Source organism: Micromys minutus, assembly GCF_963924665.1.
Source record: "Micromys minutus genome assembly, chromosome: 11".
NCBI classification, from domain to species: Eukaryota; Metazoa; Chordata; class Mammalia; order Rodentia; family Muridae; genus Micromys; species Micromys minutus.
The window spans coordinates 20,485,035-20,505,749 of NC_137980.1; the positions used below are offsets into that span (position 1 = coordinate 20,485,035).

Sequence of the window (20,715 nt, forward strand, 5' to 3'; positions counted from 1 at the left end):
CAGGTTGCTGGGAAGTTAACAGTTGAAAAACAAAGCTTGTCCATAGATCAGAATGCAATATATACGAAAATCCTGTATTTAATATTGGGCTCAGTGTGTGTGTGTGTGTGTGTGTGTGTGTGTGTGTGTGAGAGAGAGAGAGAGAGAGAGAGAGAGAGAGAGAGAGAGAGAGAGAGAGAGAGAGAGACATGGGGGGGGAGGAGGGAGAGAGGGATGGAATGAGGGGAGAGAGTTAATTACTCACCAGAGCTTAAAGCAAAGGCTTTTGATCATCTTGGAAGAATGCAGTGAGTCAATCAAGACCACAGACTCCAGAGTGGTTTCTAGCCTACGAAAATGAAAGAGGTAAGATGGTGGTTGACTGGATTGGCTTACTCTAAGTGAGAGAGAGAGAGAGCAGCTTCCTTCTCCCCTGAAAGCCAGAATGAGAAATTTGTACCCGATTTGCTCACGTACATGTTCTTCTTAGAGGAATACTTCTGCTCAACATGGTACAGGGCTCATTTTCCTCAAGAGTGGGATGTCATCTTCATCTGGATAAATGAGCCGCACACGGCTTCTTCCCCTCCCTCCTCTACCTTGGTTGTGCAGAAGCAGGGCTGTTCTTGGTTGCAGTATGGTTGTTCTGTCCCCAGCCTCATCTTCACATTCCAGACAGAATGAAAACAGGAAAGGGGAAAGCCGAGATACAAGTTGAGAAACTTCACAGGTGGTCCTCTATGTAGCCCTGGGGGAAAGACAGTTGTTGCTGAAAGGATGGTAGGGAAGGTTGGTGTTTCTCCCAGACACATTGTCAACCAAGAGAAAATTCAGGGTTCTGTTTCTCAAGGAAAATAGAAAACGGATATCAGAGCACCATCAACCACTTCCACACACAATGTCTAGCCACCCCAACATGCTATCATATAGTTTCCTGTGCAGAAGAGTTGCCTAGAAAAAGTAACAACATATTTTTGGGTGGATTGGGCATTATGCAAAAGGAACATGGAAGGCAAGAGAAACATACCCAGTAAGATGGTTAGAAACTGTTGAGAGCAAGCTGGGCATAAAATGGACTTTTGGACTAGCATTTGGACTAGTTTGATGATACCAAGAGAGGATGATATCAAACTATCATCCGTTTCCCAAGAACGAGTGCATGATTTTGTGATAACTGCCGAGCAGTAGACAAAATGAATGGTGTTGATAAATTGACTTTCTGGCTCACTATTTCCTCTCTATCCACAAAGCTAATATTTGGAGACAGATAGGAAAGGACTTACTGGAAGGAAGAAGCTGGTAAAGAAAACTCTAGAATTAGAAACATTGCAACAACAATAAGCCCTGGGGGGGGGGGGCAGAAAAAGGATGAGTAAGCCTTTTTCTTACTCATCCTTTTCTTTTTCAAAGAGGGGATCCTACAACAACTGAGCTTCTCTTTACAGCCACCCAGTGCTTAAGGAGAATCAGGTCCGGAAACAATGCACATTCCTTTCCATGGCTAATCATCCAGAACAAAGAAAGCACTGGGCCTATCAGCGGGGATCAGACCAGAGGGAAAGAAGAGAGAGAAAAGAAGGAAGGAATCCCACAGACCACCTTCTTCTTATTCTTGTTCCTTTTCTTCTTGTTGGAGTTCTTCTTCTTTATTGTTTTGTTTACTAGTCAATTATAAAAGAACAGAATACAAATTTAAGGCTAGAAGATTATTGAAAAGTGAAAACATATCTCTTAAAAAGTACCAACCATAGCACTAGAGAGTAGATTCAGAGAGGTCATGGGGAGGCAGCGTATCCCAGTGCCAATGCAGAAGTTCCCTAGACCAGACTGTGGAAGCTGATCACAGGAGGAACTAACCAAGTTCAGGGTTGAAGCACTTTAACATTCAGTTATTCAGTAGCTGCACAGTTTGGATTTTTTTTTTTAAATATTAGCCTGAAAAAAGTTCTATCTTGGGGACATGAGATCCCTGGGAGAGGACCTGACATGGTAAGAGATCCAAGGGTGTCACCCTAGTATCCCAGAGTTCTCTCTGCTAAGGAGAAGCTGCAGAAGGAGTGTGATGAAGAAACTGGATTAGTAATTGGATTAATATGTAATTAGGCCCTGACCAAGTGAGACCACATGACTATACTCATCTATATGAATGCTCAGGGTTCAATGCCATTTGTCCTTCTTATACAAACATGGCTTCTTGAGTGCAGCCCTATAGAGCAGACCTTCCTCTGTTGTCTAGAATACAGATAGTGAGGCTGGAACATTGGGTGGGGAAGAAGGAAGTTTTTCTCTTTCCTTTCACATCTTCAGATACCCTCCATCCTTTATGAGGTATTCTGACATTTTATGCTTAAAGAAGGGGGACATTTGGAAAGAAAATGATTCATCGAATGAGTCAAAGTCACAGAGTTTTGCTTCTGTTGTATTAATAAAAATAATAATGATTTTAGGTTGAGACTCTTCCACCGTAGCTCCTACAACATGTTTCTCCACATCTGGCTGTCATCTGTTCTCCCACCTGATGTGGATGGAGTTTTGCAGGAACTCATGTTTGGCTGATAGGACATTGTGTTCCTGGCACCTACCCTAGGGCAAGCTTAGAAGAATCTCTGGGTCGCTTTCTCAACAGACTCTGTGGAGAGGTTCCTCACAGTCTGAATCTTAGTGGCACTTTGTTCTTCTCTCCCTAATGGCTTGAACCTGGGTCACAATACTGTACACCCACAGAATAGGGCACATCTATTGTCATAACTTAAGACCTGGGGAAGAAAACCAAAGATAAATCAAACTGACTGAAAGGGTGCTTTAAGGAGATTCTTCTGAGATATGAAGGGATTGCTGTATCTAACATTGTCTGGATGTTTGACTCTGGATAGCTAATATGAATCTGCACTTTATGTGTATGTGTTTGAAGAGCTAAGCCATTGCCAGTGTATAAAAGCGTTGATTGGAGCAGAGTACTGCTCAACTGCAGGGCCTCGTTCCTGTGAGTCCTGATAGGAGCAGCTCCTTCTAAAGTCAGTAACTCTGCTGCTTAGCTCCCAAGGCTACCCCTTCCTAGACACTCAGCCCTCCTCAGAGACACAGGCTTCTTTTATATTTCCTTCCAGGGACAGGCTATGTATACATGTACCTGAGAAGATGTGTATATATGTTTTCAAAACATACACACACACAAGGAGCGGGGTGGGGGAGCGCCTGTGACAGAATTCACAGATGAGAATACACCATCTTTGCCTCACAATATCCTTATTGAATTGCACACACACACATACACACACACACACACATGCATACACACACACACACACATGCATACACATGCACATACACTGCTAGAATATATCATGTTCAAAGTTTTGCCTTTGAGCTAAAGAGGAACTAATACTATTGAATTATGACCCTGTCCATGTTCATTTCTATAAACCATATGCAAATTATTAGACACATTCCAAAGCTAAACATTTCTTAAAGAGGTCTTTGCCACCATGACAACTGCTGGACATTTGACAATGTCTTTAGTTATTTATTTAATAATCATACATGAAGTAGTATTTTGTGTATGTTTCTTTTGCATTGTAAAACTTATTTGACATTTATATCAACATAATGTTTTATATTTTGAAATCAGTATTACGTCATTTCCTCCCTTATATTTCCCTCCTCTAATCCATCTCATACTCTCTCATGGACTTTTTTTCTTCAATTAATTGTATTAGTTCTCTAATTAATTGTTGAGATATATATACTCCTAAATACATGTAGATAATTTCTTACATGTGCTCTACATGCTTTGACAATTACAAAGTTGTGTAACTCCACAATCAACATGCAAAGCATTACATCATCTCCCCACCAGAGAAATACTGTATTGAGTGACATTTTCAAAATACACTTCTTCTAAATAGAGCCCACAACAGTTGGCTGTCAATCAGCAGGTCATATTTTCCAACCTTTTCTACAACACATTGCCATGCTTGCCAATGGGGAGAATGCATCTTTGTGACATGCGTGTACACGTTTGCTCACCTACAAATGAGTCTTTTAAGCACCTTTGCTCTGTGAACATAGAGCAAACAAAGAGCCAACAGATGATGTCCTCAGGACATTTTCCCCAGAGAGCTGGAGACAAGTTCCATCCAAATGTGGAACACTGACTCTGAAGGCTGGGGAAGAGAACTGCTAAACCATATCTTCAATTCATTTCCTTCCTTCAGACAAGCCACATGCACAGAGATAACCCCAATCTCCCAAGGCACACGTCATCCTGCTCAGAGTAGCCCCACACAGACATATAAAACCTATACCCATTGTGACTGTACAAGTTAGTGTTTAATTCCTCACTGAAGTTTTTTTGTTGCTGTTGTTGTTTAGCTTGGTTTTGTTTAAATGATGGCTTAAGATGGGGCCTGGCATTATGGCTTAGAGGATAAAGGCACTCTTGGCCAAGCCCAATAACCTGAGCTGAATCCCCGAAGCCCACACAGAAGAAGCAGAGAACTGAGATTTGGATTCTACCCTCCACGTGTGCACTGTGGCACAGATCTACACATGTACTTGTTGCTTGTGCAACACATTCACACAAGAGCTAATGTAAAACGATTCCACGACTTCCTTACATATTCATCAAACAGTATCTGTCCACGTTGTTCTGGAGATTTCAAGCAATTCAAAACTCCAGTTGTCTCTTGGTGGTTCTGAAAAAAATTGTTTTGAGTTTTGATTTTTCAAGACAAGATCTCTCTATGAGGCCCCAGCTGTCCTGGAGTTCACTATATAGACCAGCTGCAATCAAAGTCACAGAGATCTGCCTGCCTCTGCCTCCCTAGTATTGGGACTGAAGATGTGTGCCATCACACATGGCTAAAATGTTTTATTTTATTTTATGTGCCTGAGTGTTTTGCCTGCACATATGTCTGTGCACCATGAGTGTGTCTGGACCGGTGCCGGCAGAGACCAGAAAGAGTGTATGCATGCTTAGTGCCTGTGACTCCTTGAAATTGGTGTTATAAACAATTGTGAGCTCCCATGTAGGTGCTGGGAATTGAACCAGGTCATCTGGGAGAACAACCAGTGTCTTAACCACTGAGCCATCTTGACAGCCCCATACTGAATATTCCGATGCACATTCAGTTAACTGTTTCATATGTGACCAAGTCTTACAACCAAATAGTGTATTTTAGCCGCTATCGGTAGACAGACCATTTCTTTTAAACAACTGGGATAAATGGCGTTAGTAAAATAAATGGAAACCAGAAGGGCATGTGGAGGGGTGCTGGGGTCCAGGTACTCGGCATCTGGTCACCTCTTTTTGTCCTTACTGCTGATATAGGGTGGGATCAGGCAGAGCATTCTTTGCTTTGAGAACACACTGCTCCACCAGCAGGAGACCCCACACTTCCTGCCAGCCCCAGGACATGAGGCTGGATCACTATTCAGCATTACCTGCACTGAGAATCTCTGCAGACCCCTGCTTCATTTTGTTGGGCAACTAGAAACTGCATAAGTCTTGAAGTCTCCAGCTGGGTTCAGAAAGAACAGGAAAACCATTAAAGCCTCGCTCCAGAGGGACCTATAACGAGGTCCCTTGTATGAATAAGGAGAGGACAGTCAGCGTGTCCTACCCTGTCCTGCCTTCCTGTTGTTTTCCCACACACACCCCTCCTTTTGTTCCTTTGGCACTGCCTCTTGTGCTCACACTTTTCCTGATCCTCATCTTCTCCTTGCCTCACCCCATTGAGAACAAAGCTCAAGGATAAACCACAGGAGCAAACCACAGAGCTTCTTAACATGCAGCATCTTGCCACAAAACGCTGGCAAGCTTCACGGAACGAAGAGCACAGTTCCTCTCTTTCCGGTGAGCGTGAATAGTCTTCTCTCTGTTTCAAGACGGACCGACCGAAGTCAGCACAGAAGAGAGGAGATAAATCTGTCCCCAGCATGCTGACTCACCCTGACTCTTCCAATACCACTTACCACAGTGACCTTCAATCCAAATGAGAACCACAAAATACCAGTAATTTTATTCGGGGGAATATTTATATTTTGGTACAGTAGGTGAATTCCTAATGAAAGGGCATTATTGCAAGCATTTCCCTCCAAAGTTTCATCCCAGTGCTTTGTGTTTAGAATTGGTCTGCCCCGGAAGGAAAAAAAAAATTAGTTTTTAAATTCACCTACTCCCTATTTCATCATAACTGGCTCCCACGACTGTAATCGCTCAGAGATAAGTTCCAGATCACTTTAAGACCAAATCAGCCCAATACCTTCCTTCTCAAGCTGTGCTTTCTGATTTAGTGCCCACTGAGTGCGCTGACTAAGCTCAGAGTGTGAAGCGAAAATTGTTCTCTGCTCAAAGAAATAAGCCTACAGGTATTCGGCAGTCTTCTTTCCTGCTGAGACAGAGGGCAGACGAACTTCCTCAGGGTAGAAGAGTGCCAAGCGAGCACGTAGCCTGTTTCCACGGAGGAGCCTATCCAAGCCTATCCATGGAGATCTTTGGACTTGGCTGGGCTGGAGAACTTCATGGTACTTGGAGAATGGCACTTGTATAGGCAACACAGGATCTGAGGGTTAGCCAGAGACCAACTGCTCACACGGGATTGTGTGCAGAGTACCTCCCATGGTAGCTAGCTGTCCTGTGCCCTTGATGGGTAAGAAGGAGAGAGGATAGGAGGCCGAGGGTGTTCCCTAGAACTTGTGAGGATACTACCAATCATATTTATCACATACCAAAAGTCGCCATAACCTGAATCATGTAAGATAAAAGTGCACACATATAGGCTTCATATGGGGGCTTTACATACAGGAACTGTTTCTTCTCTCAAAGTATCTCACTGAGGAGCTATTTTGAGCCAAGCACGTGGTAGAATCTAGAGACACAGCATCAGACACAACAAAACAAAAATGTGGGTTCTCACTCCCACAAACTAGAACAGCGGTTTTCAATCTTCCTAATGCTATAACTTTTTAATATAGTTCCTTGTGTTGTGGTGAACCCCCCAACCATAAAATTATTTTTGTTGCTACTTCATAACTATTTTGCTACTGTTGTGAGTAGTAACGTAAATGTAAATGTCTGTGTTTCTCAAGGGTCTTAGGTGACCCCCGTGAGAGGATTGGTCAATCCTCACCAAGGGGTCGCAACCCACAGGTCTAGAATCACTGGTCTAGAAGGAAGTGCAAGCGCTGGTCTGTGCATATTGATCCAGCACTGTCCTAGCATCTGTACCACTGGGTTTCCCAGGCAGGTGACCTCCAGTGTTAGGTAGTCTTGCAGTCTCTTCCACAAGCTAATGTAGCTTCTACGAGTTTCCCATCCTTCAGCTCAATTCTCTGCCTCCCTAAGCAGTCTGGTATACATGTACGCAGGAGAGCATCTTCAACACAGGAAAAGAGGCATGGGGGAAGATGGAGAAGTCTTCTTAAACTCAAAAGCTATCACTACATGCAATTAGTAAACTCATTGACTCTGAGTGTTTACACCTTTGCCATGTGACAAGGCCAACACAGCCAGAAAGGGTTAAAGCCTTGGGCTAGAACTAGTAGAGCAGAGGCTAAGATGCCAATTGGTGTTAATCAATAGTGTCTGTTTGGAAAAATGGAAGTAACTGCCAGTATCCACCCCCATCATGACGCCCAGCCCTCTTGTCTTATCTAGGTTCCCACTCCTCAAGGGCACACAGTTTATACACTTTCTCAGACTCTGTTTTAAGCCACAAGAGAATATCCGAGCTCCCACTTGACAGAAGGGAACAGCAGACGTCAACCTGACTTTCTCAGCCACCAGTGACCCAGGGTTCAAGCCCAGATTCCCCCAGGCTCCAGAGTGAAGTTCTTTCCACAATCCCACAGCTGTGCACTTAAAAATTTCAGTTCTTTCTTTCTGTGTGTTCTTTCAACACATACACACAACAGGTGAGAAACTGCCTTACAGCCTGCTGGGTTTCTTCAGGGTTCAGGAAGTAGCCCGCAATGAGCACCACCGTTCTCAGATATAGGGCTCCCAGTCTATCACTTATCCTCAGGGCTCTCTTGCCTCCGGCACGAGAATCCTGCATCTGCTGAATGACTGTGGATGTATTTTTGGAATTAGAGGGGGGCGTATGAGTGGGATGTATTGGAAGTGTTCTGGGGTCTATTAATAATATTTTTGTTTTGCCGACGACGACACCCAGAATTTTAATTCAGCTAAGTTCAAGATGGATTTTCTCTCAAGGTGAGCCTGACCTTCAGCTCCGCCCATTCCCACATTGCTTCTCTTTTGAGTTCTGTAGTTCCTTACTTTCAAGGGCATCTCCTAACACCTGGCCCTCAAACACAGGGACATTTGTAGCTGGAATGCTCTCCAAGACTAATTCTCCTTGACCCCTGTAGGGATTGGCCATGTTCCCTAAGATCCGTAAGCAGAAGGGGGCTGCTGTTTTTAAGATCTGACCAAACGTCCATGGGTGGATCCCTTGCTTTTGAAAATTTCCTGGGGTCACTGACTTTATTCTAGGGCACCCAAAACACTCATTTAGGAATGAGAGGTTAGAAAGTCCAAACTGTGGGAAATTAAGTTTAAGGTGTTAAACAAAGTAAGATGTTAGGATGTACACACAAGAAACTCTGCCTTTGGGAACATAACGGTGGCATTTATACTTAAAATTAAAATCTTTGCTCGAAATATTTCTTCAAGTCACCGGATAATTGGCAACAGCCTAAAAAGGCAAAAGTGCTTTTGAGGTTAGTTTTTCGTTAGGAGTGTTACTATTAATATATAAAAAGCAGTCAACCAACCCATAATGCCAAATAGAAACAAAATATTAAACAAGATAATAGCAGTGGAGATAAACTAAAACATCTTCAGTTTCAAAGTCTGTGACGGTGTTCCTGTCCAAGATTCCCCCACAGAAGCTAGAGCGTGTGACAGAAGGGGACCATGTATCACCAGCCACGACCTTCTCAGTACCTTCTTAATAACTAAAAAGAAAAAGAAAAAGAAAATCAAAACAAACAAAAATAAAAAGTCATTGCGCTCCAGCCCCTTAGCTACACATTCCCAATCGAGCTCTCCAGCATGATCTAGAAGGAAGTGCTTAATTAACTACACTGGAGTAAAAAGAAAACCACTTTGGTTTGGGGTAGGCTCTTCAGACCGTGACCTGCACTAACTGCCTCCAAGAACCCCTTTCAGCTCCAACAGCCTCTTTGCCATAAGAGAAACTATCTCTAACACCAGCCAACCCGAAATTCCAGAGAATCACTGTTACTCTGTCCAATGCCACAGCCTTTCCTGAAGGCCAGTCAAAAAAACAAACAAACAAAAAACAAAACAAAAACAAAAACAAAAACAAAACAAAACACAAAAACGCCATGGTCCAAATCACACTCCTATAACTGAATCTAGAGATCGGAGCCTTTTGGCCATCTAGCAAACAAGAAAACACACCAAAGAGCCTCTACTGTCCCCACCTCTGGTCTGGGTCTCCTGACAGCAACAGTGCCCACTTTTTGTTTAATGCCCACCCACATGTTCTCGGAGATGCAAAACAGGGCCCCAACACTCGTCGTTTGCTTGGGGTGGTTCAGGATCCTGCATTTTGTACATAAGAATTTTGTGAGGGAAGCAGGCAGGCCTTGCATTTGCTGAACACACAAGTTCTCTTTCTAGGTTACTAAGCCCCAAGCCCAAAGAAAGAACAACCAACCACGGGCATACCCCTACTCACTCAATGAAGAATAAATATTAGTAGGCATTATTTATTATTACCGTAATAATATCATTATACTATATAATAGAATATATTGATAAGTATTATTATTTTAGTTTTCAGATCAACTTGCTGAAGATCTTTAAATAACGTGTGTTTAATATTTGGTTACCGAGTCCATACACAAAGGAGTGATGTTAGGCTCCGCAGGCTGCCCTTCACTTGAATATTAGTACGAAAGGAAAGGCACAAGCATAGGTTTAGAGATTCATAACCTTGGAATACCGCCTCCCCAAACCCCGCCAGCCTTGAAATTGCGTCTGATTGAGGATTTCGAATCTTTGAACTGACAGCGTGCTTGGGAACGTGAAAATGTCCATGTTTTTTCTTCTATTTTTCTCTTCCTATCAGCCGTACCTTAGCAGCTTACCTTGCTCAAAGTGGTATCCATGTCTATCAATACAAACAAGTATTACTTTGTATAAGTTAGTATTGATCCCTAACCAATACCCCTTACATTCAGAAAAGAAGACTGGAAACAAAGCAAAGCAAAACCTCACAACAGTTTTCTTTCTCTTTAAAGGGAAACTGCAGAGGATGCAGAAGGTGATGAAGATGGTCAAAGACGAGGACGGGCCCCTGAACGCAGCTGCGAAAAGCATCCTCTCCTTTCCCCATTGCGTACAGCCCGAGGCTTCCAGAGGGAAGGCTCCCCAAAGACACCCCTTTCCGGAAGCCCTCCGGGGCCCCTTTTCCCAGTTTCGGTATGAACCTTCTCCAGGAGACCTTGATGGATTCCCGGAAGTCTTCGAGGGAGGAGGGTCCCGGAAACGGAAGAGCATGCCCACAAAGGTGCCTTACAACCATTCCGCAGAAGCCACCATTGCTCCGGAGAGCAAGGACCTGGGCCCTCCGAACCTCGCCCTGCTTTTCCCGCAGCCACAGCGTCCCAAGTGTGACTCTCAGATGATAGACCTGTGCCACGTGGGCTTGCAGTTCTGCCGCACGCTGGAGCACTTTGGGGGCAAACCCGTCAAGCAGGAGCCGGTGAAACCCAGCGCCTTGTGGGCCCAGCCCGCGCCTCCTGCCTTCCTGCCTGCGCCTTACCCCTACTACCCCAAAGTCCACCCGGGACTCATGTTCCCCTTCTTCGTGCCCTCGACCTCACCCTTCCCCTTCAGCAGGCACACCTTCCTGCCCAAGCAGGCCCCCGAGCCAGTGTTACCCCGCAAAGTGGAGCCCCTGGAGAACGAGGAGACCAAGCAAAAGGTAGAGAGGGTGGATGTGAACGTCCAAATAGACGACAGCTACTACGTGGACGTGGGTGGGGCTCAGAAGCGCTGGCAGTGCCCCACCTGTGACAAATCCTACACCTCCAAGTACAACCTGGTGACCCACATTCTGGGCCACAGCGGGATCAAGCCGCACGCGTGCTCCCGTTGCGGGAAACTCTTCAAGCAGCTCAGCCATCTGCATACCCACATGCTGACACACCAGGGCACACGGCCCCACAAATGCCAGGTGTGCCACAAGGCCTTTACCCAGACCAGCCACCTGAAGCGTCACATGATGCAGCACAGCGAGGTGAAGCCGCACAACTGCCGCGTTTGCAGTCGGGGCTTCGCCTACCCCAGCGAGCTCAAGGCCCACGAGGCCAAACACGCCAGCGGACGCGAGAATATTTGTGTGGAGTGCGGCCTTGACTTCCCTACCCTGGCTCAGCTGAAAAGGCACCTCACTACACATCGGGGTCCCATCCAGTACAACTGCTCGGAGTGCGACAAGACCTTCCAGTACCCAAGTCAGCTGCAGAATCACATGATGAAACATAAGGACATCCGTCCGTATATCTGCTCCGAGTGCGGCATGGAGTTCGTGCAACCCCACCACCTCAAGCAACACTCACTCACCCACAAGGTATGGGAGGAGGGGGAGGGGAACGGGGCAGCAACCACGGGTGATCTGCTGAGTCACGAGGAAAGGAACAGAGCTGGGGGCCTCTGACCCCTGCTCCGACCTAAAATGCCCGGAGCTCCCTAGCCTGGCTAATAGGCTCGCTTAACCTGAGCCCCGAGGCGCTTTCCCACCTCAGAGCAAACAGTGAGAGTCTCGCCTGTAGCAATTAATTAAGCCTTTTCCCAGAATAGCGTTAGAGCCTAAGGTGGGACTGGAAATTACCAAGGCAGACTCTTGGAGAGGACAGTGAGGAAGGATGAAGGAAGCAGCTGGCTGCTGTGATATTTCTGCTTAGCCCCTAAGAAGCCTTGGGATTTTATTTCCAGAAACTTCTTTTACGGCACTAGTGAAAAACTAAACAACAACAACACTCATGTCTCCAGATACAGATCATCGTCCACCATGCCTGGGCTATACCAATGAAAGAGATTCTCTTTCTGGAGACTTCTCTAAGAGCTCTTTCCAGCAGCAGCAGGGCCTATTTCTGGTTTGTTGGCTGGCCCTGCTGTGACACTTGGTTCCCTCAGGTGGCTATAAATTGGAGCAGAGTTTAGCCCAGTCTCCCGGGGCCTGCTCTTCCCTGTCTGCTTGGGTTCACTAGTCTGTGGTATCTCTGTGGGAACCAGGAGGAAGCACCCTTCTCTGCTGGGTTTTAATTTCTCTGGGCTCAGATTTTCATGGAGCAATGCAGATGTAAGGCTCAAGTTCCTGCCTCATCTGTAACTAATGATCTGGAGTTCATCCCGGGGATAGGCCAGCCCCTAGCAGCATCTTGAGATCTTACTCAACTGTGGTTTTACTTAGGTTTGCTTTGACCTGCCAAGGCGGGGGGGGGGGGGGGGGGGACTTTTGCCTCTACTGACCTCTAGTCTTACCCTTGACCTCAGTGGTTTTCTTGGCAAGAAAGACTAATAACAAACCAGAGTCTTTAAAACATCCTTTATTTCTAAAGGTCATCAGCGGCTGGCCAGCTGAGGCCAGCTGAGGCCAGCTACAGCTCTGTCCTGCTGGATTTCCTTTATTCGGTTAGGACAAAACACAGTGCTTTCTGGCCCCACAGCAGAGATGTGCTTCCAGCCGACAACTCCTCCATCCACAGAGGACTTGGACTTAGATTTGGCCACAAATGTCACCACTGGCTTAGTTTAGGGGTTCCTGTGTGTGTGTGGAAAAGGGGACAAAGGTTATTGATTTTAGACCATGTGGATTTGGCAAGCTAATAGAAAATGAAGTTCAAAGGGGAAACAACCTGATGTCTAACACATGTTTTCTTCAAATAGTTAAACAAAGGGTGCTTTTGGTAGACACAGGGGCAAACACTGGATACTTGCTTTGGGTGTGGTTCGCAACTCGTTCCTACTGATTCTCAAGGATGCTGGGTCTGCTTCTGACTGAAAGTGAGGACACCAAGATCTGATCCGGTCTCAGAACAGCAGCAACAGCACCTAAAGCTTTGTTTCTTTGTTTTACTTATTTATTTATTTTTAGTTTTTTAAAGATTTTTGTGAATGTTTGCTTAAGTGCGCAAAAATGCATGTGCGTGCACATAGAGGCCAGAGGTCAACTTCAGGTGTCTGTTATTACTCTCCACTTCCTGTTTTTGAGATAGGTGCTCTCACGGGACTGAGTTTGTTATCTGGTCTCTGGAGCTATCTGTGCCTCCTAGTGCACATCCCTGTTACCCATGGCTTTTTCTGTGAGCACCGTGAATGCTTGCTTGCCCACTGTGCATTTTCCCCACTGAGCTAACTTCCTAGGCCCAACACTGAATTCTTTTGTTGGTTTGTTTTGTTTTATTGGTTTTTAAAATGGAGTTTTTCTGTGTAGTCCCAGCTTTCCTGGAACTCCCTCTTTAGACCAGGCTGACCTTGAACTCACAGAGAGCCACCTGCTTCTGCCTCTCTGGGCTAGGATCAAAGGCATGTACCACCACAGCCCAGCCAACACCAAATTCTCGAACATCATATTATCGAGACCCTCGCCCTTCTGTCTCCAGGCTCTAACCACTCTCACAGGCTCCTCCTTCTGTCTGGTTTCATTGGTACTTTCAGAGAGGCAGAACTTTCTGAGAATCGAACCTATGGACTTAGGCATGCAAGCACTGAGCTGTCCTCAGCACCCCCTAGAACAGCAGGCCAGAAGGAAAAGGCTGCTATAGTAAATTTGAAAGCTCATTAAGAAAATAATTGCTGGTCTTATGATTTTTAAATGCACTGAATATGTAAATCATTTACAGAAGTCATCTCGGAGGGCATTAAAACCCAGTTTTGAGAAAAAGCTGATTCCAAGTCTTCTTAGGAACATAAACCTGTCTTTGTTTGCATTCATTTAGGTTCGAAAGCCTTTGCATCAGACAGAACCCAAGGAGTCTCAAGACTCCTCTCTTGAGCTAGGATCTCATGTTTCCCAGGCTGGTCTCAAATTTGCTTTTAGGCAGAGAGTGAAGTTGAACTTCTGGTCCTGTCCCCTGGGAGCTGGGTATTCACCACTGTACCTGTTTCTGCATGGCTAGTGTTCCAACCCAGGGCTTTGTGCATAGAAGGCAAGTACTTTACCAACAGAGTTATGTGGCCAGCCCCCACCACTTCATCTATGAAAGACCATGGGGCTTGTTTCTTTAAGGTTTCATAATCAGTAGATGATTGGACAGAGACATGAACCCACCCCTTTAGTGCTCTGAGTTCACCAAACTAATCTCTTACCATGTCCCCACCTTAAACCCATGAGAATGGGTCTAAAGTCAGAGCTAACCTGCAATCCCTCCTTCCTTAGATGACTTATGGATACCAGACAGTATGAATCCTTAAGGTGTGAATTTGATAACTTAATCTAATCCTCATCTTCATGCCAAGGTCCCTTGAATCTTCCTTTTAAAGTCCTTCTTGCCTGGAACAGCAGTCTACACCTGTAGTCCCAGCTACCTAGGAGGTCAGAACAGGAAGATTACTTCAATCCAGGAATTCTACGATAGACTCAGCAACACTGTGAAGCCCTGGGTTGCAAAGTCACTAGGGGGTCTAGCGAGATGCCACGTGGTTAAGAGCAACTGTTGCTCTTGCAGAGACCTGAGTATGTTTCCCAGCACCTATAGGGTACTTCAACACCATCTGTAACTCCAGTTCCAGGATATCTGATTCCATGTTCTGACATCCTCAGGTGCTAGGCATGTAGGTGGTCTGAACACATACAAGCGTTCATACACAGAAGATAAACAAACCTGGCATTGTTCTTAAGTCACCATAGGCCTTTTCTGGAAAGTGATGGTGGTTGAGATCACTAACACTCTATCTGTGAGTCCCCAGAAAGGCTCCTAATTGAAGGCCACAAGACTCAAGCACTCAAACACTGTTCTCTAGACAGTGAGGAAACCAGACGGCCTTCTGTTATGCTTTTTCCAATTTAGAAGGCTAGCCACACGCCAGTTGTCCACGACAGAAGCTGGACCACAGAAGGCTCTGGAGTTATGGCCCATGGGTCAGCATGGCCCGTGGGAACCGGAGGAACAACTGGAGAGGGAGATTATCTAGCTATAATTGATTGAAGCGAGGATGCGTGGCTCTTTGGGGATTTTTGAGTCCATTAGCGAGACATTGGCTTCCTTCTGGGAAACGACATTATCAGTTCAGATTTTTTTTTTCATCCTCATGAAAGCCAGATTTTAGACTCACTTCACATATCACTTTACAGTGCTCTTACCAAAACCATATTAACCCTCTCATCCCGTTGCTGTAGAATTAACCCGAAAGCAGCAGGAGCAGTAGAGGGTTTCTTTTATCCCACTGGTCAGCTAGTTCATGGTGTTCAAAAGAAAGGAAAATGGTAGATTATGTGATCAACACTTCGCAGGTAATCATAATTTATTGTGGATAAAGCTGGGTCATTTAAGACTTCACGGGTTTATGTGTCAGGGAGGAACAGCCTACAGCACTCACGGCAGCCTGGCTAACATTCAGCACTCACTGGTGATGACTCTTGCCTCTGCACAGGGCGTGAAAGAGCACAAATGTGGGATCTGCGGGCGTGAGTTTACCCTGCTGGCCAACATGAAGAGACACGTGCTGATCCACACCAACATCCGGGCTTACCAGTGTCACCTCTGCTACAAGAGCTTCGTGCAGAAGCAGACCCTCAAGGCACACATGATCGTCCACTCTGACGTGAAGCCTTTCAAATGCAAGGTGGGCAGAAGGGAGGACTTCCGGGGGCTGTGCAAATGTCTGACGGGCGAGGCCCTGGGAAACCTCCCACTGGATTTCCTCAGTAGTGCCCCTGAGGCTCAGAGTAGGTCTGTGGCCTGGTCCAGGTCACTCCACAACTCTGACCCTGTTTCTGCCACAGTATTCTTTCCCTTAGTTCCTGTTCCTGTGACTGTGGCCTTACTGCTAGGGTGGGGGCAGGGAGTGGGCAGGCAGTCATGAAAACTCTGATCGTAGTAAGCTCATTCTGTGATGGCTCTGAAGAGGATGAAGGTGATGGGAGCGCTACTGGTCTAGAGAGGAGGGACCAGGCTGGCCCTGTTTCTCTTATAAGCCGATGAGTCTCCACAAACAGGAATCTGAAAACCTAACACATTTCTCCCATCCTGCCTTGACACTTGGGCTGAATCTTATAATGTGAGAGCAGCCCTCCCAAAGAGGATCCTGGCATGCTGACTGTTCTCTCCGGACAGAGTTTCGATGGTCGGATTGCTAATTCTTAAGATAGTTGTAACAGTATTCATGACAGCCAAGCTGTGGAAACAACCTTCAGGCTTGTCAGGGGGTGATCAGGAGGAGAGAGGCTGATACATACACACAATGGCGTACTATTCAGCCATAAAAGGAACAAAGCCCTGGATCTATGTCAAACATGAACGGAGACCATATTGGAGGATACGACGTTAAGAGAAACAAACCAGGCACAGAGAGACAAATATCACATGCCCTAGCTCATCCATAAGAGTTAAGTTGACCCTCTTAGAGGCAGAGCTGACAGGAGTGGTTACTTGAGCTTAGGCAGGGGAGGAAGGAGACGAGACAGAGGTTGGTTATGCAGAAATATAGTTAGGTAGTAGGAGTAGCGTTCCATAGTGCAGCAGGGTGACTAGTTGATAAGGCTTTATGAAATATTTCCCTGAAAGAAAGATTTTTGAGCACCCCCAACATCAAGATCTGTGTAGTGATGGGGTACTGACTTGCTCACAACATGCCCTACACGTGAACTAATGTGGACTCAGTCTCTACACATTTCTTCTTTATTGCTGAGTACCACGTGCTCAGGGCCTAAGCTCTGTTAGAACAGCTGCATCAGACTACTTTGACTTTGCTTTGTTTTTATTTTATCAGTTGGGTGTGTGTGAGCTAGAGATCTTACAAGACAGTGGCTCTCCAAGGCTGCCCTGCTCCGTGGCTGTTTCCGGGATATTTGCTTAGGCCTGCCTGGGTAGCTGGAATACCTCGGGAGTGGGTGTCATTTCAGCCAGGAAAAGAGAGCAAAGGGGGAAGAGGAGATACTGTGTCCAGACCGAGGAGTGTATCTGTGTGAAACCTAAATGTTTCTTTTCTGCTACTGTATGTTATTAGACATGCGGGTGAGTCGCTTTGCAAATCCGCACCCCTGCAATTGGATTCCCTTCTTCCAGGAGGGGTTGCTGCCTTAACCCCTCTGCAGTGTGGCCCCCACTTGAAGGAATCCCTGTGATGTGAACTTTTTTCCTGTGCTGGCAGCTTCTCGACAGGGTGAGAGGTCAGGAACCAGAGCTTCCCTAGGCCGTGTGGACATTGTCTGGAGAGGGGGCCTTCTCCCAGACTCCTTTCCTGCCACCCACTTCTGTTTCCCCTTCTTCTCTCCGACCTTTCGGTGGTTTGAAGGCCACATTATGTCCGCCTTGAGTGTGTGAGCTAAAGGAAGAGAGGGCAGCGTGGCGGATAGGTGTGGATCAGGGTCCAGTGTGGAATGGAAAGGCAAGGCACCTTCGCTGGGGTAGAGTAGCTTCAATGGCATTAACTCAGACTCAGAACCCTCCTGGCAAAGAAGCCTGTGAGCACTGCAAACTCTGGATTCCTTCAACACCCTTCCCTCTCATCTTAGCCACCCCTCTATTTTCCTTCTCTACTCCATCAACCCCCCCTCACCCCGTGACTGACCATTTACAGATGCTCTGCCTGCAGGGGGTTTACTGTCTCCAGTAGTGGAGGTGCCAGCAGGTTCTCCTACATTGAACGTCAAACTTAGACTGCATTAACTATCTTACCCACGGTTGGTTGCAGTACAATTGTTATTATAGAAAGGGAGCTACACACCTGCTCATTCCAGCCATCTTCCATCTGAACTCTATCTATTCTGGTCCCTCGGTAGAAATGTTGTCTTGGGGGAACCCCCTGAGGTGGAGGGGTAGGTCCAAGCATACATAGTCTTGGGAGGAGCCCCTAAGATGGATCAGGACAAAGCCAGTCTAAGCAGTATGGGGTCTGGGGGCATTCCTAGAACAGTTCTGTTTCCCTACCCTCAAAGGCTTACAAGAATTTTTGGACCTGATAGTACATGAACATCTAGAAAGTTCTCTATAGTACGGGGCACAAATATACTCTGGGTCTGATGCTTCCGTGGGCCATCCTGGATGGATGGTTTGGCCTCTGTTCAGACAACTATGCCCTTCTTCATCCTGATGACTGTGCACGATACATTGTTCCAAGGGCACAGGATAGTCAGCTGTGTGGCTCAGAAACTCCATTTTACCTTCCTCAAGGGTTTCTGAGGATCTTGATGTCTGTCCCACATCCCAGATCCCATAAGAAAGTGAAATCCCAGCTTCAACAGGAGAGACAAGTTTACCCTGAACATGAGGAACAGGAGTTGGACGGCTCATCACGGCTTCTCTCAGAAGGCCAGAATGTAGCTCTCTACCCAGAGTGTTGTCTGTTATCGGGAAAAGCAATTTGGAAGATGAAAGTCATTCATTCTCACCAAACTTAGCTGGCCCTTCTCCAACACTTAGACGTTTCTGAAATAGCAATCCATGTAGGTCACCTTGACCGAGCCCTTTCTTGCTGAGAGCTCCAGAAAAACGCTGAGGCTCTTTTCCTCCTCTTTACCACTTCCTCACAGTGGCACCCTTTGAGCTAGCCTGTGGTATCATCACTCTTCATCATTTCAACAGACTTCCCTGGTGTGTGTGTGGGTTCCGTGTCAAATAGGTTCCTTTGGGTGCCTGAAAACAATAGGGTAGAGAGGTCCGGTAAAGCCTGAGGCCCTGGGTCACATTTCTCAATGAGCAGGGTGGTCTTGGGATATCCTGTGGTCCTTGCTTCCTATTCATGTTGAGCTGGATAGAAATCTGTCCCTGAAGGAAGGTTGTAGAGTATGGGGAAGCTTAGACGAGATGGAGGCCACTTGTTCATTGCTCTGCATGTGATGGCCAGCTGAGACAAATGTCTGGCCAGCCACATAGCGATGATGGGAAACGAGCCTAACCAATTACACCCAAGTTTGATAGTCATAGCAGAGATAGTTATTCTCTTCTCATGATTGAAATGGCAGGCAAAAAAAAAAAAAAAAAAAAAAAAAGAACAAGAAAGAAAGAAAAAGTGAGGCTTACTGCAGCCCTGATCTAGCTTGATTGATTGCCTTTCCCCAACAATTTTCCGCAAGAAAAATTCTTTCAGTCAAGATTCTAGTTTCTTGGGATCTCTACCACTAAAACCCCCTCCCCATCATACATCCCCCTATTGCAGCGTGGGATAGCTAGCTCTCAGTGGAAACAGCTGTTCCCAGTGAGCAGAGGCGTTCACTGCTGTAGAATGAAGAATTAACAATAGGATGTAGGATTAGTGGAGAGGGAAGTTTTCTGTTCTGTTTCTTTCTTCCCCCTCTGTCTGTGTGTATGTGTATAAATGACTACCCTTCTGGACTCTTGCTATTGGCTCAATTTCTAGATTCCTTGCTCCTGGCAGCCAGCTGGAGTCTGTCCAGAGACCCAGCCTGTAGGCTTAAGCTACGTTTCACAGATATGCTTCCCAGATTTGGCGTAAGCACGCAGCTCTTGATTTGGATGCTGTCCGTAGTGGCGGCACTCCATAATAGCCAAGAGCCAGCTGCCGTCGTTGGAAAACCTGTCCAGGAAAAGCTTCTATCCAGAATTTCCGGGACAAATTCTCTTTTGAGATGGGTGAAGCCCAGAGCTGCCTAAGTTATGAATCACCGGTTCCTCTACAGCCTTAGCTACAGCAGAGGACTGAGGGAGGCCTTTGAGGCTGAGCGGAGGCCTGTGAGTGGGGCGGAGGGGTGCAGTTAGTTGTCTTAAAGGGGAGGGGGTTCTATGTCCTGCACCAAATGGATCGTGGACTGTTTGGTATACTGAAAGGACAGAGATTAGACTGGGTAGTTTATAGGGATTCAGTGCCCATGGCGAGGGTTTTCAGGTTGGTGTGGAGGGGGTTAAGGCAGTGACCAGATAGCAGCCTTTTGGCAGCAAAGCCCTCCTCCTAGGCAGAAGGAAGGATATAGCTGTATGAACTGCCTGTTTAACAATGCCCCACATGTCCCCAGGGGCCCGCCTGCAAATAGATTTCATCTTGCTTTCTCTTGTACTTTTCAAAGCTTCCTGTTTTCTCACGGTCCTTTTGGACAGTTTACACTCTCTCCCTCCCTCCCTCCCTCCCTGTCCCTTTGAGGAAAGGAACACCCTTCTTATTAAAGAGGAGAGAGGGAGAAGAATGCAAGGGAAGGGCGGCTGAACAGAGGCCATTCTTTTGGGCTGGCTGAAGCTCTTTGACCTCTCCTCTCTGGATAGGAAAGCATAGCTTCCTGGTGCATCTTGGCTCTGAAGCTCACCTCAGGCGGTTGTAACCAGGTCCAGCGCTGCTTGGCCTTCTAAGCCCCTGGACTCAGGCACGTGTCATTGCTCCATCTCTGCCCACTGCTGACCTCTGTGGAGCTGCTGCCTCAAGGACTCATGGGAAACAAGCAACTCCAGGCCCTCTATCTCCCTCGGGGCGGAGGTTGGGAAGGGCACCAGGAGGCCAGAGCAAGGAGGCTGAAGCAGAGAGGACACGTGTCAGCTGTTTGAAGGGCATCCTGGACATCAGAGAGACAGATGGATGGCCATCAG

The 20,715-nt window shown here is 46.4% G+C and overlaps 1 protein-coding gene across 1 annotated transcript in view; it reads left to right on the top strand.

Moving 5' to 3' along the window:
* The window catches only part of ZNF366 (zinc finger protein 366), a 59,655-nt gene that overhangs the window by 27,585 nt on the left and 11,355 nt on the right, over positions 1-20,715 (top strand). The window contains exons 2-3 of the mRNA XM_080925650.1: positions 10,255-11,588; positions 15,614-15,805. Coding sequence (XP_080781776.1) covers positions 10,269-11,588; positions 15,614-15,805 — 1,512 coding nt within the window. The 5' untranslated portion in view covers positions 10,255-10,268. The remainder of the gene's footprint in view (positions 1-10,254; positions 11,589-15,613; positions 15,806-20,715) is intronic.